At 44.9% G+C, this 24,482-nt stretch overlaps 2 protein-coding genes across 20 annotated transcripts in view; one reads left to right on the top strand and one right to left on the bottom strand.

The window, feature by feature from the left end:
- The window catches only part of GFI1B (growth factor independent 1B transcriptional repressor), a 31,087-nt gene extending 24,509 nt beyond the window's left edge, over positions 1–6,578 (bottom strand). For 2 of the 7 annotated variants that reach the window (XM_077851224.1, XM_077851226.1), the window contains exon 1: positions 4,915–6,578. The gene's annotated coding sequence lies outside the window, so the exon portion shown is untranslated. The remainder of the gene's footprint in view (positions 1–4,914) is intronic. The other 5 variants (XM_077851222.1, XM_077851223.1, XM_077851225.1 and 2 more) reach the window with 3 other exon arrangements.
- TSC1 (TSC complex subunit 1) overlaps positions 5,538–24,482 on the top strand; it is a 50,545-nt gene continuing 31,600 nt past the window's right edge. The window contains exons 1-6 of one of the 13 annotated variants that reach the window (XM_077851202.1): positions 6,098–6,253; positions 13,793–13,979; positions 15,716–15,778; positions 18,938–18,961; positions 22,476–22,661; positions 23,908–24,011. In XM_077851202.1, coding sequence (XP_077707328.1) covers positions 22,556–22,661; positions 23,908–24,011 — 210 coding nt within the window. In that variant the 5' untranslated portion in view covers positions 6,098–6,253; positions 13,793–13,979; positions 15,716–15,778; positions 18,938–18,961; positions 22,476–22,555. Of the gene's footprint in view, positions 5,568–6,071; positions 6,254–7,025; positions 7,260–13,792; positions 13,980–14,131; positions 14,157–15,715; positions 15,779–18,937; positions 18,962–22,475; positions 22,662–23,907; positions 24,012–24,482 lie in introns of those variants that run through there. The other 12 variants (XM_077851203.1, XM_077851200.1, XM_077851204.1 and 9 more) reach the window with 12 other exon arrangements.

Genomic DNA, 24,482 nt, shown 5'->3' with positions numbered 1-24,482 from the left:
GGCTTGCATTTTCTTTAAAAACAAACAAACCAACAGACAACACACAAACCTTCAGGGGCCCCTCACTGCCTCCAGATATAATTGAGGTTTCTTATTTACCTTGAGGCCCTCCATATGCTGACATTTTTAGCTTCAATTTCACACATCTCTTAAATCTGACCATTTATCAAGCAAACAGCCGTAGGTCATCTTGCTGGAATGCCTTGGCTCAAGCTGGGTCTTCCTCCTGTACAGCCCCTCTGCTGCATCACCATTTAGCAAACTCCTGATCCAGAAGCAAAGTTCATAACTCACCCCCACCAGTAAGTGGCCCTCACTGCAAGTTGATCTTGGGCTGGACTTGACTCCGAATCACAGTATGGTTGGTCCCTCCCATTCCATCTGCTGGATTCTATGCTCCTTGAAAGCATGCACAGGGGATTGAATAATGTTCTTCCCCAAAATTCATGTCTACCTGGAACCTCAGAATGTGACCTTATTTGGAAATAGGGTCTTTACAGGTGTAGTGCAGTTCAGATGAAATCATGCTGGCTTGGATTAATGTGGGGCCTAAATCCAATGACAGCCTTTTTATAAGAAGAGAAGCAGACACATACCGAGAAGAGGGCCATGTGAAGACACCCAGGAAGAAGGTCACATGAAAACAGAAGCAGAGAAATAAGTGACACAGCTATGAGCCACAGAATGTCCAAGATTGTCGCACCACCACAAGGCAGGAAAGAGGCATGGAATACATTTTCCATCAGAGCCTCCAGAATGAACCAACCCTGCCCACACTTTGACTTCAGACTTCTGGCTTCCAGGACAGTGAGAAAATACATTTCTATTGTTTTTAGCATCCCACTTATAGCACTTTGTTAGGGCAGCTTAACATTCATATGGCAGGTAAGAGCAAAAACAATGTTTATTGATGCCCATGCTATGGCAGGTATTCTGTGTCTCATGGTTGACTGTCCCTGCAACCCTCTGAATCAGGTGGTTAAGGTATGGTCACCATTCCCATTCTCCGGGTGCAGAAACTTAACTTGCTCCGCAACTCATCCAGGCCACACAGGTGGGTTGTAAACCCTAGATTCCAACTCCCCAGGGCCTTTCTGGCCTCACCAGACAACCTGGTCTGTGTACTGCACACCTGTAGCCACCATGACCAGTTCTCCTTTCTGACTAAGACAAGGGTTGGAAAGAGCATTCTTTTTGTCTTTCTTTTCTTTCTTTTCCTTTCTTTTTCTTTCTTTCTTTCTTTCTTTCTTTCTTTCTTTCTTTCTTTCTTTCCTTTCTCTTTCTTTTTTCTTTGTTTTTTTTTTAAAGATTCTATTTGACAGAGCGAGAGCACACATGCACAAACAGGGGGAGCAGCAGGCAGAGGGAGAGGGAAAAGCAGGCTCTCCACTGAGAACCCGACATGGGGCTTAATCCCAAGACCCCAGGATCATGACCTGAGCCAAAGGTAGATGCTTACCCAAGTGAGCCACCAAGGCACCCAGAAAAGGCATTCTTAAACAAAACTTCAAAAATCTAAAGTGTAGGGACACCTGGATGGCTCAGCTGTTGAGTGTCTTGCCTTTGGCTCAGGGCATGATCCTAGGGTCCTGGATCAAGTCCAACATTGGGCTCCTTGAGGGGAGCCTGCTTCTCCCTCTGCCTGTGTCTCTGCCTCTCTCTCTCTGTCTCTCATTAATAAATAAAATCTTTAAAAAAATCCAAAGTGTAAGTCTCAAAAAGAAAAAAAGATGAATTTGATAACATCAGGATTAATGTCGCCTTTCAAATGAATTACGATACAGTTAATAGAATGATAACAGGGGCACCTGGGTGGCTCAGTAGTTCAGCATCTGCCTTTGGCTCAGGTCATGATCCCGGAGTCCTGGGATCGAGTTCCGCATTGAACTCCTTGTCTGCCTATGTCTCCACCTCTCTGTGTCTCTCATGAATAAATAAATAAAATCTTAAGAAAAACAGGATGATAACAAATTGGGGGCGACGTTGGGAATATCTGTAGCCGACAAGGGGTACATTGCTAGAACATAGGAGGTGTTCCCCACAAATCAACAAGGGAAAGATAGTAACTCTGTCAACTACCACGAAAATGGTCAAAAGATAAGGATCAGCAATTTATAGCAGAAGAAACCCACAAGCTTAACAAGAATATGATGGGGGATCCCTGGGTGGCTCAGCGGTTTAGCGCCTGCCTTTGGCCCAGGGTGTGATCCTGGAGTCCCGGGATCAAGTCCCACATCAGGCTCCCTGCATGGAGCCTGCTTCTCCCTCTGCCTGTGTCTCTCATGAATAAGTAAATAAAAAAGTTAAAAAAAAAAAAAAACAAGAATATGATGAAACCCTCTATCTCGCTAATAGAGGGAGGTAAGTTAAAACAAGAACATGTCATTATAGCCCTATTATGCTGAAAAAAATGAAAGAGCTAGTCAATGCCAAATGTTGGCGGGGATGGGGGCACTTCCATGGACTTCTAGTTGGGGAGTAGACTGGAGCAGCCCTCCGGGGAATAATGTGGTGGTATGTCTGTGCAAAATTTTTGGAGGTGACAGATGTGCTTAGTAACTTGATGTGGCGATGGTATCACATGTATATGCATATGTCCACAGGCATCCAGATGTGGACAACAACATGTGTGCAAGTTTTTGTAAATCAATTATACCCCAATAAAGCTAAGACACTTTCTCTAAAAACAAACAAACAAAACAAACAAACAAAACCTAAGTCCTCCACCAGTTTTAGATATGCATCCCAAAGAGATTCTCAGCCGTGTCCATAAGGGAACAAAGACAATGATGTTTCTCACAGTGTTGTTTCTGGTGGTACTGTGGCTGTCATTCCCTGGGAGAGTAGACAGTAGATCAGGGTAGATCTGCATCATTGAATAACTGTTAGCAGTTAGAAGCTACTGGCTAGATAAATGCAAAGCAACATGCACAGAGTCTCAAAACAATGGTGAGTGGGGAAAAAAGTAAGAAACAGATTGCCATCTGAAACATAAACTATTTACGTGAGTTCAAAGCACATGCATATATCTAGTCGTGTATGTTAGACCTGTATCATCTTTGTCTTTTGGACACAGTGCTAGGCAGCGAGGGGCTGCTGAAGAGACCAGGATCCCGAGCTGTGGAGGCTACCACCAGAAATGTGGACTCGGACCTGCACGAGATGTGTGGCCGCTGGAGGCAGTGTCACTGGCATGAGGCTGCCATACAGAAGCTGAAAGCCGAGGCAAGAGGACCATGGGGATGGATGAAATTAAGGCACTGAGGTAGAAGTTCTTTGAACTAGTGGCGTCCTTCCCAAGGCCTTCAGATCTCATTGCATCTGGAAGGCCTTTTGTTTGCAAAAGAGAGAGACCTACAACCCAAACTAGCATCAGCAAAAATAGTTGTTGCCTCATGGAATTCAGGAGGCCAGAGCAACTCTGTCCTTAAGGACTCTGAAAATTTCTGTCCTTTCCAACCCTTCTATTTATCCCCTGACAGCAAATTATATTTCTTTTTCATATCTCTGTCTCCATCTAGGTCTTTCCTATCTTTTGGCTGGACTTTTCTCAGAGCTTGATGGAGGAGATGGGAAGGTGGAGGATCACAGCTTCTTCATCCCAGCTTAGCAACCCAATTTCTGTTTTAGCATCCATTTATAGACCCAGGGAAGCACCCTGATTGGTCCAGCTCAAGTCACATGTCTAAAGGCCAATCACTTTGGCTAAACCATGGGGATCTGGGATTGATTGGCTAGGCTGGGCCCAGGTGCCTATGGCCTGAAGGTGATACTGTGGCTGTCCCCATGTAGCACCACCTGCCAGTACAGGCTCAGCACCTTTGTTCAGAGAGGTGGACCATGGCTGGTGGAGAGAGAAAGCCCAGCCGTGGAGCCCCTGCCACAAGGAGGCTCCAGGGTGGTGCCTGGGAGGTAGTGGTCTCATTAACATCTACTCAGCAAATGACAAAACTTAATCCCAGAGAAGGAGAAAAGATCCAGGCAGTCCGAACTAAGAGTGGCAGGGGATGGTAGCCAGGCTGCTTCTGCCTGTTCTTTCTGGCCTCTTCTTGCAAGCCCCTGGTGGTCCATATGGAGAGAACAATTACCATTCTTCTTCCAGACACTGTATAAACAGTTAACAATGTGGTTATGCCCCCCTTGGGGGCCAGCAGTTGATGAGCTCCATGGATCACTGCTCCCTTCCACAGAGAAGAACATTCCAGCAGGATGAGGTCAGAGAGCCAAGGAAAATTGGGGGTAGGGAGGGAGGTTCGTGGGTCAGAGCTCTGGAGCAGTGCCTGGCCCCCAACTCCACCCCTTAACCTGAGTGTTCCAATCACTGGACTCAGAAATCTCTGAATGCACTTGAGTCCCTGCCCTGGTATGAATGCAAAGGCAGTAGTCCATTCCTGTGAAATGGTTTGTGGACTGGCGGCACTGGAAGAAACCGGATCCTTCTCATTCTCCCCAGACCTTTTCATCGCTGGACCCCAAGCTGGGCGGCTACACAGTATTTAGCATTTGGTGGATCAGCTCCTGAGAGTGATGGATGCTGGCCGTGAGCACAATTAACACAGTAACATTAGTATCATTTATTGAACTAGGTTTTACCCTAGTTATATGTTAATGTCTCACTGATTCAATTTCACATCCCCACTAGGCAGCCATTATCGTTCCCCATGTAGTGGATGAGGAAACTGACAGTAACTCAGCTGGTACAATGGCAGAAACCTGCACCCAGACTCTGGTCTATGTGAATCAAGAACTCTTGCCCTCCCCGCTTCTTTAACCACGTTAGTCTGGTTGAATCCCCAGCTCAATGCCCACCTCCCCCATAAGCCAGCATGGTTATAAAGGTTGTGCTATAAGGGACAACCAGGAGGTTTAGGGGTGGGAGGGTAAGGGCTGAAATACACCCTGGGCTCTGCTCACATGGGCCGTGGGCTCAGAACGGGTGTCTCTTTCTGATTCTCACAAAGGCACCATACAAGCTAGCAGCAGCCGTAGACTTGGAACCACGCTGGGCCTCTGGGAATTCTGACAGCACCCACTGTGCTGCCACTTACACATCTGGCCCCTTAAATCATAGGCTGACTTGCATTGTGACCCAACTGGTTCCCATGACAAAACTTGTTATTCCCATAAGTCATCCAGCATTTACTGTCGGCAGGCTCTTGCTTCCTTGGTGCTTCTTTTCCTTCCAACCGCCTCTCCCTTTCTATTTCATGAAGCTTATTTCATAAAACCTAAAACCAAACAGATACCCACTCCCTCAAAGACCTTTCAAAAATCCACTTTTAGACTCATCTCACTCTCTTTGTACCATAGTGCTTATCACATCCGGCCTCCGATGTCGAGCATCACCTGTGGAGCCTTTACTGCGCCTGGGACTTGAATCCTCCCTTGGGGAACACCATTAAGCCCGTTTCACAGGGGAAGAAACTGAGGCTCAGAGAAGTCCTTGTCCGGTTCGCAGCAGCTAAGAAGCAGCAGGCACGGAATCGAGGCCGCTTATTTTAAAGCTGCCTGCTCAGCCCAAGGTGGCCTCCCACAGCTGCCGTGGCCACGTCCGAAGCGTCAGCAAGGTGGGCTTTTGCAAATGTTCCGCAAAGGCAGCTGCTCCCTCCTGGCCGGGCTGAGCGGCCGCTCCGAGGTTCCAGGGCGGACCCTTCACCCGCGCGGGCCCCGGCGGCGACTCAGGAAAGACGACCGCGGCTCCGCGGCGGGGCCGAGCCCCCGGGTCGGGGGAGCCCGGGTCCGTAGGGGCGGGGGCGGCCCGAGGGAAGGCCCCAGGCCCCGCAGCCACACCCAGCCCCGCCACCTTGTTTACGCCTCCGGCTCGGCCCCTCCCGCCCGGCCGGGCACGTGACCTCCGCCCCGCCCCTCGCCCCCTCGCGTGGCTCCTCCCGCCGCGCCGGCCCTTCTTTTCGCCTCCTTCGGAGTCACAAGATCGCTCAGCGACCTCCTTTCGGGATCCTTCCGCCAGTCCCCGCCCCCTTCCCTTCAAAGTCTCCTGGGCCCCTTGTCGACCGGCTGGCATCGTCAGGAATGAACGGGACGGCCTCGTGCGCCCGGCGGGGCTGCCGGCCGCGGTCATCTGCCGCCGGGGTCGCGGGGGCGGCGAGGCCCGGCCGGGCACTCTTTTTCGCGGCGGAGGCCGCAGCGGCCGCGGCCACTTCACGCCGGGGGGAGGTGCTGTGCGTCCAAGATGGCGGCGCCCTGTAGGCTGGAGGAGCTGTGAGGTAAACAGCCGAGGGGGAGGAGACGGTGGGTGAGTATGGGGGTGTCGCCCCCTCCTTTTCCTGGGGGCTTCTCGGGGCGGCCCTGGCGCCGTGGCCCCGGCCCGGGAGGCCCCGAGGGGCCGGGGCGAGGGGCTCGCCGGCCGGAGAGGGAAGCCCGGGAAGGGGTGTTCGGAGAGCTTTCCCCTCCCTGTGGCGGGGCCCCGCGGAGCCGGCGAGTCCCCGGGGAGGAGAGGCGGGCGGGACCGGCGCGTCGCCCGTCCTCGGCGGCCGAGGGGATGGTGGCGCTCCCGGCGCGGCGCCGAGGGCAGCGGTGCGGTGGGCCCCCTCGCCGGCCCCGGCCCCGGCCTCCGTCGGTGGGTCGGCGGGTGACAGGCTCCGGCGGGGGCGGGGGCGGGGGGGGCGCGGGCGGCGGGGCGGGGGGGCGGCAGCGGCGGGGCGCGGGGCGGGGGGCGCGCGGGAGAATGAATGGAGGCGTGCTGCGGCTCGGGGCCTCGGCCGGGGCGTGCGGGCGGCCGGGCCTCGCTCCCCGCGTGCCGCTGCCGCCTGACCGACGGTGGAAGGCGGTTGTCTTGAGTCCGCAGCGGTGACAGCTGCCTGCGGAGCCGCTCCCCGGCGCTCGTTCATTCATTTGAGGAGCCGGAGGACGAAGAGCCCCGCGGTCTGAGAGACCTTTTAGAATTAAAGCTCTTTGTGTCTCCCGTTCAAGAGTCTTGCTTCCCGTGCCTTGGGTTTGGGGGGTGGGGGAGCTGGGCGGGGGGCGCGGCTGCCTGATAACCGCAGCTCGGGCTCGTGCAGTACTCGCTGTGGAAGTGCTTTGCAGCCGCCCTCGCCTTCAGCCCTTGTGACCAGGGCAAGAGGCGGCCGCTGTTAATACTTCCACTTCTCTGGCAAAGAAACCGAGGCCCGGAGAGATTAGGGCTACTGGCCCAAGGTCACACCCCTGGGATGAGCTGAGCCAGGGCTGAAACTGGGGTTTAGCACGGACTATGCCGCGGGGGTTCCAAGAACTGTGCCTCTGTCATCGTTTAGACTCAGGTTCCTCTGTTTATACTCTCCTTTACCAGTTACTTGAGCAAAGCCAGCCTGTCATTGTAATCAAGCGATTAGAATTAAGTGGCCAGAGTGTGTGCACAAGCGCCTCTTGTCCGTGTGTGTGTTTAATTTTGAAGAGGGCTTGGATAGGTGCAGAGCTCTGGGTGCGCATTCACTTTAGCCTTGTTCGGGATGGCAGCGTTGTGCTTGTAAATATGTTAGTCTGAATTAGGCTGGGAAGTATTTGGTGTTTTTATAAAACTGATGCGTTTACCGCAGAAAGAAGGCCCACTAAAATCCTTGCTGGGGTTTTTTTATAGAAAGCATAGAAATAGCACTTCACTTTACATAGTGAGAGCTGTAAAAGTACTAAAATAGAATAATACTCTTCTGAGATGCTTTGATTTATAATTTTGGGATCAACTTGGAGTCATCTGAATTCAAACATTCCGGCAAAGCGGAGCTGTAAATTTCAAGAAGCATTATAAAACCGAATCTTCTGGGAGCCCTTGATTTACTGAGCAACCACCTGTGATTCTTAAGTTGAGCATTCCTGAGTAAACCTGGAATATGCAAATGTGAAAGCTGATTTAGGGTTGTGCAGGGAAATGCACCTGTAACAGTCATGCATCAGGCAAATGAGGCTCCTCAGAAACACTGAAGCATTCTTTGCCATTGCCCTGGGGAGCTGCAGAATCTTCCTCTAACCACCCGGTGTAAACCTAAAGGGTATTTATAGAAGATGTAAAATGAAAATATCCTCTTACTAAAGTTAATATCTTATCCAAAACACTCTTACATCACGTGCCTGGAAGGGTAGATGATGTAAGCTTTCTTCACTTCATGCATTTCCTGGTGTCAGAAAGACGTGGTATGTTTTTAAATTCCTAGTCAGACAGATTCTTAGGCGACTGCTGGCCTTCTTACTTATCTTCGTTAAGTTGGAGCGTCTCAAGTCCTGTGACTCAGTTGTACCTCTCCCTTCGCTGGGCTAAGAGCGAAGACATCCCATACTGCTACTGTTGTGGTGTAATCTGATGCCCTTTGTGCAAGCTTGGTTTCAGTTGGGAGCTGAAACTGAACAGTGTTACTAGGACAAAACAAATATAAACCTGTCTATTTAGTATTTACAGAATAATAAAATTGCCAGGAAGAGATCTCAAGCAGTAGTGTTCGTCAGAACTCCACGCTCGGATGTCTAGCCTCATAGTAGGAGGACCTACATTTTTGGTCTTCAAGGATACCCTGGATATATATATTTTGGAAGAAGTCATAGAAGATTCTCATGTACACCAGAGGTTGAAGACCAGTGGCTTCGAGTATCAGTTTGGCTATTTTTCCTTTAATGTATAATTTATTGCAGAGGCATCTTCCTAAAATAGTGTCTCACCTCTGGTGTGGGTAGTGGTGAGTGAGTGGGGTGGGCTCTCAACTATAGCTGACTTGATTTTGTAGCTTTGTCTTCTTTTATCATTTGTTGGGGTACAGGGATTTTTCTTTTCTGGGTTCCAGAGCCATAGTGGACTAAACTTAGCTTTTTCTGGAATTCATTGTATACTCTTGGATGCTCATCGGAATGAGCCGAAGACAGGAACACACCATTTTAAGGTTTCCTTAAAATCAAATAGCTTTCGACTTTTAACAAGCCATTGAAGTTCTCTGAGCTTCAGTTTCTTCATCTGTGAAATAAGAGAGTTGGATTGTGAATTAGAGTATTTCTGAGTCGAAATTTCTGGGATTTCAGGTCCTCCTGGGGCTTCAGCTAAACATTCTGACTAAATTGATTGAGTCCAAGTGTTAATGGCTTTATAATAAGTAAGGAAATTGGTGACACTTAGCCTGACCCGTTGAGTGATGACTTGTTTGTCCTTTCTTTTATATCACATGCTTTTTGAAAATGTAATTCCGTATAAGTTCATCATAAGTCTCCCTTTGAGAGGTTAGTTTTATCTGTCTTAGTTTTGTTTGCCATGTATGTAGTTGAAATTAAGCATGAAAGCAAAATGTACTCAATAACATTTAAACCTGCAGCTTTTTGCTTTAAAAAATATGTGTAATTAGCATACATTCACACTCAAGTTTTTTCACCTCAGTGCTTAGTATAATTTAGTTTGCACGACAATGTTCTTTTTTTTTTTTTTTTTTTTTACCATTTAAATTGGTTTGAAAGAGGTCTGCCATCAACAATTTGAGATTGTTCTTTTTCCAATTTACTTTTTAAGCCTGTAGTTATGAGAAATTAGCCATTTAATATCTGATGTCTGTGTTTTTGGGGGGAGATGAATAAATTAAAAAGAACCGTCCAAAAAGAGTGAATACCTTTTTATATATAAATAAGGTATATGATCTTAGGATCTTGCTAGTTTCTTCTTGTCCCTTGTACAGTGCTAACTTTTGTTCTGTCGAGGGAAGTAGCAAAAGGTAACAGATGAATGAATTCAGATTGTCATCTAATGAGTAAAGTGCCTCAAAAACCTTGCTGATACAAAACAAGGCATGGTAGTTACTGGCCTACAACTCACAGGTCACTTTCTAACGTAAAGACAGTAGAGACCCTGAAGCATTTGAGTAACAAGGGACAGTTTTGCCTTTCTGTTGGTGATGGAAGTTCCAGAAGGGAGTGATAAGGAAGAACAGATGTAGTGACCTTATTAACATCTGCTAGCATTGGGTAAGACCAATGCTGCTTTGAATGATTCACAGAGCACAGAAGCAAACACGAAGTGTATCCATTTTAAATTATGGAATAGTTTTATCAATGTTTCACATGCAAGTTGTTACATGGAGAGACTGCTAAGCCTTAATGTACCTGGCAATACATTTTATTTATTAGTAATACTGTTATAATCAAGTTTATACTTGTTGAGTACTTATGTGCCTAACATTGCGCTAAGTATTTCACATGTATGATCTCTGTGAACTCTTCCCACAGCCTTAATAGACAGGGTAGGGAGATGAGGACACAGGCCTAAGGTCACTTACTCAGCTTCTGAGCTGGGATTTGAACCCTGTTGACTGGCTTCAGAGCCCAAACATTTCATCTTTCAGTTCGATAAATGACATGAACTGCTAATCTCATAACTAAATCATAGGTCAGTGGTTCTTAACTTTTGGGGGTCCTCAGTTCCACTCTGAAAATCTACAGGAAGCTTTAGACCAAATATCCCTTTCTGTCCCATCATTACCAAACAATTCATACAAATTCACTTTGGAACTTTATGGACTCAGCCTGCAGCTCAGCTGATTATTCTAGATAGATTATTCCTCTTAAAAATGGACTTGGGTTTTACTAAAAAAAAAAACTTTTTTTTTAAACCAGTAGGTGGGAAAGGCCCAAGACTTTTTTTTTTTTTTTTAAGATTTTTTTTTTTTCTTCATGAGAAACACAGAAAGAGAGAGAGGGGCAGAGACACAGGCAGAGGGAGAAGCAGGCTCCTTGCAGGGAGCCCGATGTGGGACTCAATCCTGGGTCTCCAGGATCACGCCCTGGCCCAAGGCAGCACTAAACCGCTGAGCCACCCAGGCTGCCCAAGGCCCAAGACTTCATTCATTCATTCATTCATTCATTTATTTATTTATTTATTTATTTATTTATTTATTTATTTATTATTTTTTATTTATTTATGATAGTCACAGAGAGAGAGAGAGAGAGAGAGAGGCAGAGACATAGGCAGAGGGAGAAGCAGGCTCCATGCACTGGGAGCCCGACGTGGGATTTGATCCCGGGTCTCCAGGATCGCGCCCTGGGCCAAAGGCAGGCGCTAAACTGCTGCGCCACCCAGGGATTCCCCCAAGACTTCTTTTAAAGATGGACCTGTACTCTGTGTTATAAATCATCTTGTTAAACTTTTATATTGAAAGATTCTTTACACTTCCCTGGGAATTCAACTTTAAATGCCATATTAAAAAAAAAATTAGAAGTGGAGATCTCAGGTGTGTAACATGCTAAATGCTTGTCAAGCTTGGCCTTCAGTCTGTGCCGGTACCTTTAGCACCTGGCAGAAGTCCATTGGGCTTTTTCCCAAGGCTTATGCACTATGTAGTTTTTCCCGTTGAACCTCAAAATATTTTTAAAATTATATATTAAGTATATGTTTTTAATCTTTCTTGGCTTCATCCTTCTCCTTCCTGGACCAGTGGTTCTCAGCCTTTAGTGGGCATCGGAATGACCCCGAAGACCCCACCGCCAGAGTTTCTGGTTCAGAGGTGTGGTGCAAGGCCCAAGAATCTGCATTTCTCATAAATCCCCAGCCGATGCTGCTGTTGCCAGTGTGAGGACCACATTTGAGAACCACTGTCTTAGACTATTAAACCTTGGGCCTTTATTCCCTAGGGCATTTCTATATTCTACGAACTTGAAACTTAAAGAGATCTTAACAGTTTACTCAGATTTCTTTTAGGAGAAGCTCTGTAGAGTGACTCTTTGAAACATACATGATATCTGCGTGACCTGTATTTTGTTGGTAAATAATTTTGTTCAGGCTAAAAGAAACGTTATTTATAGAAGACATATATCTTACTGAAATCAGGCTCTGTCCAAGTTCTATAAGATTCACCTTTGACATAGGGTATAAGCTTCAGCAAGTTGTCCCTCAAGGTCCCTAATGGCAAGAATTCTGAATGGTGAATCTGGAGCTCCCCTGCCTCAGTTCATGTGACCTGGAGAGGGCCTGCAGCTGTGAGACCGTGGAAGTTACCCACGACTACACATTTGGCAGGTTTTGCCATCAGCTGCTTCACTCTGACACACAAAGTAATGTTTCCTACTGTCTTCTCCTTCCTTCTGTGTGTCCGTGGGAAGAGAGAATCGGAGCTAGCATCATCCTTTTTGGATGCATTTGTGCTGAAGGCAGCTTTGTTCACTTGGTAGAGTATTGCCCTAAGAAATCACCTGAGACTGTTACTGAGCCAGAGCTGAACCCAATAGTGTACTAGTATATGATTATTATTGTTATCTTTGCTATTAACATAATGGTTCCTTTTTATCTGCAGTGTACTTCACACTGAAATTGTCTGTCTGTGCCTGAATTGTATCTGAATTGTCTTTGAGTTTTTTAGATGAAAAACCTGAGTATGGATAGCAAGTTACAGCAAAGGGCATCTGCCTGCATGTAAACATCATAGACAAGTGTGCATAAAACCGTCTCAGGCGATGTGGTTTGCAGGTTGGAAGAGTCCTAGGCTAGAAGGCCACACAGTACTGACTTTCCAAAAGTCTGAATGATCAACTGATATTTCAGATAAAATACGTTCAACTGATACTTTCAGATAAAATATGTTCTAAAGGCATTTTCAGTGCCTGCCATGAACATTTCATAAACAGATAGCTCTTAGCCCTCCCACAGCTTGTAATGCTTAGGGCAGAGATGTGAAAACCTGTATGTGTCCTGCCAGTGGCAGCTATCCATGGCTGTTAAGATGAAGTCCATGTGTAGTCCTACGTATAGAAGCCATCTATCTATCTGTAAACACCTTAAGAATGAAATTAAGGTGAACTGTGAAAACAAATTGACCTGTGCTCTTTCTCTTACATCTTAAAATACTAACAAACACAGAACCTTCTTTCTCAAACCTGCCCTTTATTTATTTATTTATTTATTTATTTATTTTCCAAAAAGAAAATACTTTCCAAAAAGAAAAAACTTCCAATTGCTTGTAGGAAGTGCCATCACAGTGTTGCTTTTGGGTGAAAACACAGCTTTTGCGTCAGATATGAAAGAGGAAAAATCTAGATCTGGGGGCATGTTCTTTTATTTGGCTCTTGAAAATGAGAATGTGGATTGACCCTGTTATGCTCTGAGGTGCTTCCATCCCCTTTGGGGTACACATCTTTGAGGGGCTGGTTTTCTCCATTCCTCACTAACATCACAAGTTCATAGGTCACATCCACTGACTGACCCAAATTCTGTTACCTAGCAGTACTCTGTAGGGCAGGAGTTTTTTTTTTTTTTTTTTAGGGCATGATTTAAATATGAATGAATAGGGCAGCCCCGGTGGCCCAGCGGTTTAACACCACCTTCCTGGGGTGTGATCCTGGGGACCTGGGGAGTCCCGCGTTGGACTCCCTGCGTGGAGCCTGCTTCACCCTCTGTCTGTGTCTCTGCCTCTCTCTCTCTCTCTGTGTCTCTCATGAATAAATAAGTAAAATCTTTAAAAAGAATATGAATGAATAAGTAAGTAAGCAGTTAAACATAAATAATGGCAAGTAGCCTTTGACAAGCCAGCATTAAATTGATGATAATCTATTACCATTAGCCATTTTTTGGCCCAGCGAGAAAGAGGTTAGGAAATCTTACTGTTGAGCATTGGACAAAAAAAAAAAAAATATTGTGATTTCATATGCCAGTCCATTGTCCAAGATGGCTGGGCAGGCTACAAGAGCTCATCTTGTTTATATACCAACTTTATCATTGCCCTGGATATTCCTTTTCAGGTAAAAGATCCAACAAGGATTAATTGTAAGAGGACATCTATATGACTCACTGGACTAACAGCTGATGTTAAGGTTCTGAATTTTAAAGGCTTCTATGTTTTAGTTCCAGTTTTTACTTGATTGACTGAGGCCACGCAAGCACTCCTGGTCTGAATGATTTGGCTGAATTTCTGAGAGGCCAGCCCACCTCCCAGCAGTGGGCGCACACTTGCAGTATGCCACTGAGGACCGTTGGTGTTTAAAGCCTAGAATGTGCTCCATGAGGAAATACAATTACCCGGACATCTGAGGCAAGAGATTTGAATTGTTAGAGGGTTGCTGCCTCCACAAGTTTGACTTTGAGCATCACAGTATATTGAAGGGCTCGTTTGCAAGCTTTCTCAGGCTCACTCACCAGACGTATGCAGTGCGTGAAGCTCAGCTTCCATACACTACACCCCACCCTGGAGCGGGGACCAAAGAAGTTGGTAAAACATTGGCTGGCCTGCACAGGATATATTTGCTTTTTGTGTGCTGGGTGCTGCAGTGGGCCCAAAGGGGGGGAAGGGGGTACCTGGGAACCAAACAGATGTCCAAGTCCTCGTGGAGCTTACCATCTCATGACCAGACCGTACCTAAATATAGTTTGAAAGGCCCACGTTTTAAAGGGAAATTGGAATGTATTTGTATAGACTCATTTAACATGAGATCGTTCAGATGGAAAGTATGGTAAAGAGAGGAAGAAAGTAGAGAAATGATAGCTGCCCACAAATATTTTGTGCTTGTCCTGTAGAAGGATCAGATAAAGGTTGTACTGTTTTTAAGGCAGGATTCAGCTTCATAGGTTTATTTTAGCACTATTGTAACAACTTCCATATAGTCAGCAAGTACCAGACGCCGTGATAGCCACTAGAGTGATAGTACTGAGCTCCTGTCTCTCCCTGGATGTTGCTTCTGTTCTAATGAGGGAGATGTGTTCAGTAACTAATTACTGAATGTCACATTTTATTTAATTGGGTTGTGGTAAGTGACACAAAGAAATATAGGCTGCTAAGCAAATATAACAGGGGACCTGACCTAGTCTAGGGTACAGGAGTGGAGGGAAGGGAAGGCTTGGCTTCTCTGATGGGGCAAAAAAAATTTTTTTAAAGATTTATTTATTTGAGAGAGAGTGAGTGAGCATGCATCCCCACCTCCCCCCTGTGACAGGGGGAGAGAATCTTCAGGCAGACTCCCCTGCTGAGCTTGGAACCTGATGTGGGGCTGGATCTCAGGATGCTGAGATCACGACCTGAGCTGAAACTAAGAGTCTGATGCTCAACTGACTGAGCCACCCACACGTGATGGAGCAAACATTTAAGTTGAGATTTTAGGATTGATTCTTAGCTTGGGAGTAGGGAGGCGAGAGGGGCAGCAGTGCTGTAGAGAGGGAGGGGATACATGGGAGGGAGGACAGGGAGGTGCAGGCCCACTAAGTGCTTTGCGCCTGGTCCTGTTCTTGCTTTTGGGGTGTGTATCCCAGGGCTGTTTGAGCGATGACTGTGCCCCAGGCTGTGCCAGGGCTCAAGGATGCATCGTCCTGTGTAACCCCACACAGCCTTCTGAGGTAGAGGCTGCTATTCTTCTCACTTTCCAGATGAGGTAACAAGGTCAGATGTTAGGCACCTGAGGATAACTGCCAGAAGTGGCCCAGCTAATACGTGGCAGAGCTGGGATTGCACCTCAGAGCTTTAGGACTCGAGAGGCCATCCTGACCATTTGTTTATAGCTCCAGTAAACAGACAGCTAACAAAAGGTAGAGAATACAAGTTCAGCACAATATAAAGAGTTTTCCAGCAACCAGCTGTTCAGAAATGTAGACAGGGAGAGAGGCACGTGCGCCCACTGATTGTAAGTGTTCATTCCCGTGGAAACTAGCTGGCCACCTGTCAGGGCTGGGGCAGGAAGGAGGTCGAACCTGGTGAACCCTAAACTCCCTCTGGGTACATCTGGGATTTCACTTCATTGTAAGATTATTGTATACATTATATGTGTTTTTTCCCTTCAGTGACCATGAAAGACACCAGCTTGGCAGCACTGGAAACCGAAGTACCAATTGTCCCCAGAACAGGTAAGGTATAAATTCAGTCCAGTGGTTGGGAAAGACAGAAGGGAATCATTCACCTATATGGTTGCATAGGTGTGTGCTTGTTTCTTTGCACTCAGGATTTAACAGTTCTGGTTTTAGCTACTTGCTAGGAACTGGTCCTTCTGTGGCGTGAAGTAATTTGTCAAATTACCCATGATTTATTACTTATTCAGTGCCAGACACTGTGTTTGGTGCTTTCTTTTTAGGCATTACTCATTTTCTTTTTCACAGGCACACTTTTGGTGGAGCCCCATTTTACAGATGAGGACTGGGGCTCAGAGATACTATCTGAATTTCCTAGGGTTGTATAGCTGCTACTTGGGGGACCTGCGACTTGGATCATTTCTGTCCAGCAGCAGGGTTTGGTTTTCACACTAAATGATATTGAAGCCTTTGTGTTGGGGTGAGTCATTTGACTAGTGTGGAGGTTCTCAGCCTTGGCTGTGGAAATCCACTTGGATCTATAAAAACAAACCAAATGTGTTCTCTCTGCCCCACCCTTTAACCTGTTCTGGAGTAAGGCCTGGGCTTCAGGATTTTATAAAATCTCCAGTTGATTCTAATGTACATCCTAGGCTGAGAACCCCTGAGCCTAGGGAATTAGCGTTTACATCTTAACGTGCCTTATTTATTAATTGTCTTAATTAGCATTTTGGGATGAATTATATGCTGTGACAGTTTCTAGGAATTGGAGGATGCTCAAGGTCCCAGGATATATCCTTCATCAATACTGAGGTGCTGGCACTTTTGTGGATATGAATTTGGTCTTAGTGACATGACTTACCACTGAGCTGTGATTTTGAGTTTGCTGGCAGGAATGCCCAACGCAACAGCATTGTGTGTCTGTGGGAAGGTGTGGGGAAGATAGGGAAAGTGTTTGGTTTCTCTCAATATATGTGTCGAGCATCACATGGTAATGTTCGTATCATTTACGCCCAAACTGAATAACACATATTGTAAATCTCAAACTTTATTCCACATTTTTCAGTATTGCAATTATATGAACATCTTAGTAGCTAGATTTATAAGGTTTGGAGTTTTAATATGGAAAAATCACTTTGTTAGGACTAGCAGCCAGATTGTTCCTGTGGTCACTGTTACAAGCTGAAGATGAGCTAAATAGACGCTCATCCTCGGCTGCCATAGGCAGTCCTGTCACTAACCTTAATGGATAAAGTAGAATGCAATTTAGGGAAGTTTCTCGTAGATGGTTTTCTAGAAGGAAGCTGTATCTGGGATTGATAGCTTAGGCAAGTCTCACAGATCCTTTGTCTTTAGCTACTAAAAATTATTGGCAACCTATAGCTATATCTTTTTGACAAACTTTTTGTTTACATTTTTAACCTTCATAGACCCAAAACTACAAGACACCGTCTTCCCTAAAGCATTTTTTGTAAGGTCTGTTTTTAAATTTGATTAGTGACTATAAAATATATGAGGGGGTTTCAGTTTTTCACTAACATCGTTTTCTTTATAGTCTTTATATTCTTCATCTTTGCTCGAAGATAATTTATCCTGGATGTTGATTGTGATTTTGGATTTTTTTATGTCATAAAATCGAGGTGACAGATTGACGTTTTAGTTTTCATTCATCCGCACGAGATGTGAAGTATTCCCAAATATGAATTTTTCTTGAAAGACTAAGACTTTAAGTTAAATGCAGTTTTAAAGGTTGTTTTGTTTGTAATGCTGTAAGACAATTCTAAAATATTTAGAATTAAAATATAGTTTAATTCCTTTCTATTTAGCCATCTGTTATTAAAATTTTTATAAACATTTGGCTTAGAGTAATTACTCTTACTTGTAGAGTTATTTATCTAATCTACCTTCTTTTAATATTCATATTAGTTAACATATTTAGCCATTTGTAAGTTCTTGATTGTTTTTGAACATAAAAGTCACATTCATTAGCTAAAGTTTTTATATTTCTAATCAGTATAAACTTGTACTTAAACTTATAAACACAAAACTTGGATGTTAGAGCTAGAGCGTTTTATTCAAAAGTGAGTATTCAGATTTTTAACAGTAATTCTAAGCACATACCTTGTCCACATTACAGATATCGTGTAGATTATTGTAATAGTAATGACATATAGTTATTGATTATACGTGCTCAGGGGTTCTGCAAATGCTGCTGAAGTAGGCATTTGACAGTTCAAGTTTTACGCTTTCTAAAGACCAAGACCAAAGCCAGATGTTGGCCAAATAGACTAAAAGCCAAACTTGGGTGACTCATTATTTTCCATGCACGTTGAGATCATACTAAGTATTCTGTTCTGTTTGATTGAATCTGATGACCAGTTGTAAAGTTTAAACTTGGTGTATTCAAGAGTGGTGACTAACAAACAATCCCCTATTGCTTCCAATTGAGTGGTCAGGGGAGACCTCTTAGAGATGGTGACATTTTGAACAGAGACTTCAGTGACAGTTGGCTGTGCAAAGATCTGGGAGAGAGAGGCATTCCCAGGGATAGTGGGAGCAGCAAGGGCAGAAGGCTTGAGCAGGAACCAGTTTTCCTGGCTTTTGGGAGACTGGGAGCAGAGCAGAGAAACGACAAGGCAGAGTGGTATGAAAGGAAGCAGACAGAGGCCGGGGGTTCACAAGTGACTGAAGCACGTGGAGCGTTTTGGCCACTCCTGGGGTTCTGCTTTTACTCCCTCCATTCTAAACAGGAGAGGGATGGATTCTGATTTCCCTATTTCAGAGTCTTTATGGTGGTTTGGTGGCAATTACATCGTAGGGGAGCAGGATGGGAGGTGATGGGGCTCGAAGTGGCCCACAACAAAGGGGGTAGCAAAATTGGTGGGCTTGCTGATAGATCAGGGGGGAGTGTGAGAGCTGTGGAGGAGTTGAGGATGTCACCATGGATTCATGTTGGCTACAGACTGATGGTTGTGTGTTTTCCTGAGATCCAGAAGACTGGCAGATTGACAGGTTCTGGGGTAGGAGTAGCTGTTGAAAGTCATGTCTTCCCATGTGAACAGTGTGGTCTATAGCACTGTACTGTGGCACACGGCCACTGAAGATAATGTTCACCTAAGTGGAATGCTGCTTTGGCATGTGGGATACAGAGATGTACTAACCTAGGTATTGACTTGCGGCTTCTCCTGACTCCTGTGTTCTATACTTGGTTATTTCCAGAACGGAAGAGAGACTTTCACAGCTGTAAGTTGGTGCTGCCTGCCTGTAGTGCTAATCTTCACGTGACTTTCCCCAGCCCATCTTCCCCAGGCTGGGAAGTGTGTCTGACATGTGTATGCCTCACCTGCCCCCACCACATGCATGGCCCTCTCCTCATTCTGTGCGCCCACTGGGCCCTCCGCACTTCCTTCTCCCACACCAGTTTTCCATTGCACGTGCTATAAGTCTGTCTTCCCTCTCAGCGCCTTGCATTAGCCCCTTGAGAAATGTTTGAATGAGTTTTAAAAAGAAGAGATAATCTAATCATGGCATTGATTCTAAAAGCTCATTATTAAACTCTTGGGAGGGCTTTTTGTTTGTTTTTTAAAAATTTTATTTATTTATTCATGAGAGACACACAGAAAGAGAGGCAGAGACACAGGCAGAGGGAGAAGCAGGCCCCATGCAGGGAGCCCGACGCGGGACTCCATCCCGAGTCTCCAGGATCACGCCCTGGGCTGAAGGTGGCGCTAAACCGCTGAGCCACCCAGGCTGCCTGGAGGACTTTTTTGAATGTCAGAATCCTTGAGCTTGTGGGACACTTATGAGGAACCTTACATAAAACCCAAGATTTATATTTTTGGGGGGATTAAAAACTATGGTTGAAAGGTAGAAATTTAAAACATAATTTTATTTTTATTTTATTTTATTTTTTTAAAGATTTTATTTTATTTATTCATGAGAGACACAGAGAGAGAGAGAGAGAGACAGAGACACAGGCAGAGGGAGAAACAGGCTCCATGCAGGGAGCCCGACATGGGACTTGATCCTGGGTCTCCAGCATCAGGCCCTGGGCTGAAGGCAGCGCCAAACCGCTGAGCCACCCGGGCTGGCCTAAAACAGAATTTTAAACCAGAAAAGCTGGTTGCCAAAACTGTACTAATGTGTCTTATTTTCTTGTTTATTTATTTTAGAGATTTTATTTATTTGAGAGAGAGAGAGAACGTGCCAGAGAAAGAGAGAGAGAGCACAAGCGAGGTAAGGGACAGACGGAGAAGCAGACTCCCCACTGAGCAGGGAGCCTAATGAGGCACTTGATCCTGGGGCTCTGGGATTGTGACCTGAGATAAAGGCAGACGCTTAACCGAATGAGCCACCCAGATGCCCCATTAATGTGTTTTAGAATAAAACTTAATCTTTAAAATATTTATTTTGCTTTCTATAAAGGATCTGGAAGGAGCAGGCTCCAGAAACCAGACTTTGACACCTAAGATGACGTTTGTGAACTGAAAAGCAAGCAAGGTAGTCCAAGCTGGTCAGTCCTGACTGTGGCCAAATTGCATGGATGGACACCATCTTTGTTTGGAATTGAGCTCCTATCATGTATTCTGGGCTGGACTTGGGGGACCAGCTCTGATATTCCTGCCTTCTGAAGACACAAAATACAAGCTCAGAAGTCTCACTAGACTGAGAGTAGATGGGTAGCAATTTTATTGGAACACAACCAAACTTAGGGCAAAATGCTTCTAAACCTGAGAATAATTTGTGATTACCTGAAGTAGAAAGGAATGTGAAGACTAGCCAGAAAATCTGCTATTAAAAAGTCATCTTGAAAGTGGTGGCCTCTGCCTGTGTCTCTGCCTCTGTGTGTGTGTGTGTGTTTCTCTCATGAATAAATAAATAAAATCTTTTTAAAAAAAGAAAGAAAGAAAAAGTGGTGGCCTCAAGATTGCTACTAGTTTTCTTTTTGATAATTAATGAGCACTGCTCAGGGAGTATTCGTGCCTAGTGTATGCATACATTCTCTCATTTAATTCTCTCCACAGACAATAAATCCTGACAGGTTGATATTTTCTTCACTTTTAAATTTAATCCAACTCACAAGGTGAAATTTGTTTCTATTTTCAGCTCTGAACTCTTAGAAGAAAATCTTATCAGTTGTAAGCTCTTTGAAATGGACTCCCTTTGTGATTTACCTAAAAGATTTATATTCATAGTTGTGAGCCAGCAACTTCCTATATCACATCACGATAAGCTATCAAAAATGCATTTAAATTTATTTATTTATTTATTTTTTGGCTTATGAACTTCTGATTTACTGAGAGCCAAATCAGTGGCCACTGCCGGGTTGTAATTAAACAAGAGCATAGATGATAATAGTTAATACTCAACAGTTTCTGGGGCCCATTGATGCTTTAAATTTTGCATTCTCGCAGGAGGAGCTTAACTCTTTAGTGGACTCTTTCTATAGCATAATGTTTCCTCCCTAGTGCTTGTTAAAATGCAGGTTCCTAAGTCCCAAAGCCAGCTGTGGAATGGGCCAGGAGATTGAGGTTCTGAGAGGCATCCTGGGTGGTCTGGGTCCATGTTGAAGCCAGAGGGCTGCTACTCCAGCCACTCAAAGCAGCACAGAGGAAGCCACATGATACAGCCATGGGCCTGGGAGTTGAGCCCTCACAGGTCTGCTTTACTGTGTGACCTTGGTGAAGTTACTTACCTTTTTGAGTCTCCATGTTCTTATTTATAAAAGAGGATATCTGCTTACCTCACAGAATTGCTGTGAAGATGGAAACCATGAGTTCGCTTGATGTCATATTGAGGGGTTCAGGGCTTTACAGTCGAGCAGATCTTGGTTCAAATTTTAGTTCTCTGGTTCTGCCTCTTGGTAGCTTTGCAACTCCAGGCAAATGGCTTCATTTTTGTTTCTCTCCCTGTAAAATGGGGACAGATGAACCAACCTCATGATACTGGTCTAAGGACTGTATTCACTGATGTTTGTAAAAGATGTGCAGTTCCTATCTCTTAAATGATCATTGGTTTTACTTGTTTTTGAAAATATACCTTTAGAGACGTAAGTGGAGACAAAGAAATTATTGCAAATGCGGATAGTGACACCTGGAGAATGAGCTGCTTTTCTGTATATAAAGATAAGGCAGTGGATCTACCACCAGGAGGAATGGAGTCTTTGAAGAGAGGAGATTTACCCTTGTGCCCCCACTTCATGCCTCTTGCCTGTGACCAATGGCATTTGAGTGTGACATATTTCTGTGAGGAGGCATTTGTATGAAAATTCGAGACACGGTCCCTTGTTCAAATGAGATATTAAATGTACAGCCTCATGACCTAAAAAGCTAGACCAGCTTTTAGGCAGGGATGGGAGTTTCATGAGGAAAATAGGATGCTCTTAGTTCTTCATCTGAAAATAGTTCATCTACTTTTTGGATCGATGATTTGAAATGTAAACATAGCCTTAGCCAAAACCCAAGGCAGAGTCAGAAGTAGGAATAAAAATAAAAAACTTCGCTTGGGTCCTGGCATTAAGTTGCTGTGATGGTTCTGACTGGTTGCAGTGTTCCCTGTCTCTCTCCAGTGGTTGTATTCCATAGACCTCCTCTTCACAGATTTGTCAAACAGAATTATTCTCACACCCTACCTTCTTTCATCAGCAGAATTCTGGACAGGCTTTTCTGCATTGAGCACATGCGCTGGTTGTCTTGCAGGTAATTTTTTTCTGGGGAAAAATGGGGCCATTTTGTCACACTATCTTCCGTTTTCTCAGTCTGGTAGTGACACCAATGAAGAGCCTGCAGAGTTGTTAGCGTGCGTCCCGGACCCGGTGCAGCACATTTGTGTAAGAGAATGGCCCAGCAAGCGAATATCGGGGAGCTCCTCTCCATGCTGGACTCCCCTGTGCTGAGTGTGCGCGACGATGTGACAGCTGTCTTCAAAGAGAACCTCAGCTCTGGTAAGCAGGGTCGCGTCCATGTACGTCAGAACGACTGACCTGGGAATGACCATAGTCCACTGATACAGGTTTTCATCTTCTAAGGAGAGTCTCGAAAACCACTGAGAAAAGAGCATCTATTGCTGGGTTCATTCTCTGTGTGCTTTAAGCTTTTTTTTTTTTTTATTATGGAAATATTCAAATAGACACACAAACTTACGAAGTAAGAATCACATAATGAACTCCCGATCCAGCTTCAAAATTGCTGCCTTCTTGTTTCATCTCACCCCTGTTGCTCCCCCTGTCCAAGTATTTTCAAGGAGATGCTGTTTGGAAATCATATATGTGATTTCTGGTATAAAATGCATGGCCTCACTTTAATCAGAGAAACATGAATTTCACAGTACCTTTCTTTGCTTACTAGGTTGACAAAAATCAAACACTGATTACAGAAATGGGTACTGTTGGCAGGAGAATGGATTAGTGTTCAGCCTTTTTGGAGTATCCACCATCCATTAAAAAGCCTGTACCATGTGTCCCACTTAACAAGAGTCTGTATTTCTTTATGGTCTTGAATGAAACCTAGTGAAAAATGGGGAAACCCAAGTATCCTTCAGTAGGTGACTAGTTAAATGAATTGTGTAGAGTTGTGCAGTGGAGCAGCAGGTCAGAGGTGCTGCCACAGGAGGGCATCTACAACACACTGTCAAGTGTAAGACCACACACACACACAGACTGCAAGTACATGGGTGTGGGGGCCATGTGCCTGTGTGTGCACGTGTTTGCGGTTACCCAAGTAGAAAGAGGTTTGAAAGGACGTGTACCAAAGTCGGATGCTTATCTGTGAAGAGAGGGTTGAGAGAGGCCAGTAGCGAGGAGGACTTGTACTTTATGTACTTTGACATAATCTGAGTTGTTACCAGTGGACCTGGTTACAATTTTATAATCAAAGAAAGCAATAAAAAAGAAGGTAGCATTTCAGTGGTTCTCTGGATACTTAGGTAAATTCGAATAATATCCTGTTTTTTTTTTTTCTTTTCAGTTTTATACCTTTATTTGACTATCAGCGATTAGTTCTCAACCACATTAACAGTCTGTAGATTTTTGAAAGTTTTTAAACCTAAATGGATTGAAAGGTGGAAATAGAATTTTTTATGTAACCTTGGGGAGCACATAGAGATACGCTTGCTGGATTTCGTGACAGATAGCCATTTGAGGCAAATTGAGAATGTTAGAGGAAATAATGATTTTCCTTTCCTTTGTGCAGACCGTGGTCCGATGCTTGTAAACACCTTGGTGGATTATTACCTGGAAACCAATTCTCAGCCGGTATTACACATCCTGACTACCTTGCAAGAGCCTCACGACAAGGTAACTGCTGGGCTGTGTCCTCTGTTCCCTGCTGGTGCCGCTGCCTCTTCGCACACCCACTATGCAGTCTGTCACGACCTTGCTCCTTTGACTTCTCTGTGCCACAGATGATCTTATTCCCAGATTGCCACTGAGTAGAAAAATAATTTGTGGAATCTGTGTGTCCTGAAGAGTTTACAAAATAAAATGTATTCCAGAGGTTTTTTTAAGCTTTTGCTATTCCAAGAAATCCTATAAATTCTGGTGTTATCGTTGTACAGTGCCAGTTTGACCTGTAAGGTGCCCATCTTTAAATCCATGCTTTGAATAGGATTTTATTTTTTATTTTTTTAAGATATTTATTTATTTGAGAGAGAGACAGAGATAGTGATAGAAAGAACATGAACAGGGAAGAGAGGGAGAAGCAGGCTCCCTGCTGAGTAGGTAACCTGATGCCAGGCTTGATCCCAGGATCCTGGGATCATGACCTGA

Source organism: Canis aureus, chromosome 16, assembly GCF_053574225.1.
Source record: "Canis aureus isolate CA01 chromosome 16, VMU_Caureus_v.1.0, whole genome shotgun sequence".
Classification (NCBI taxonomy): domain Eukaryota; kingdom Metazoa; phylum Chordata; class Mammalia; order Carnivora; family Canidae; genus Canis; species Canis aureus.
The sequence above is the reverse complement of the archived record's forward strand: the minus strand, read 5'-3'. Positions and strand labels throughout refer to the sequence as shown.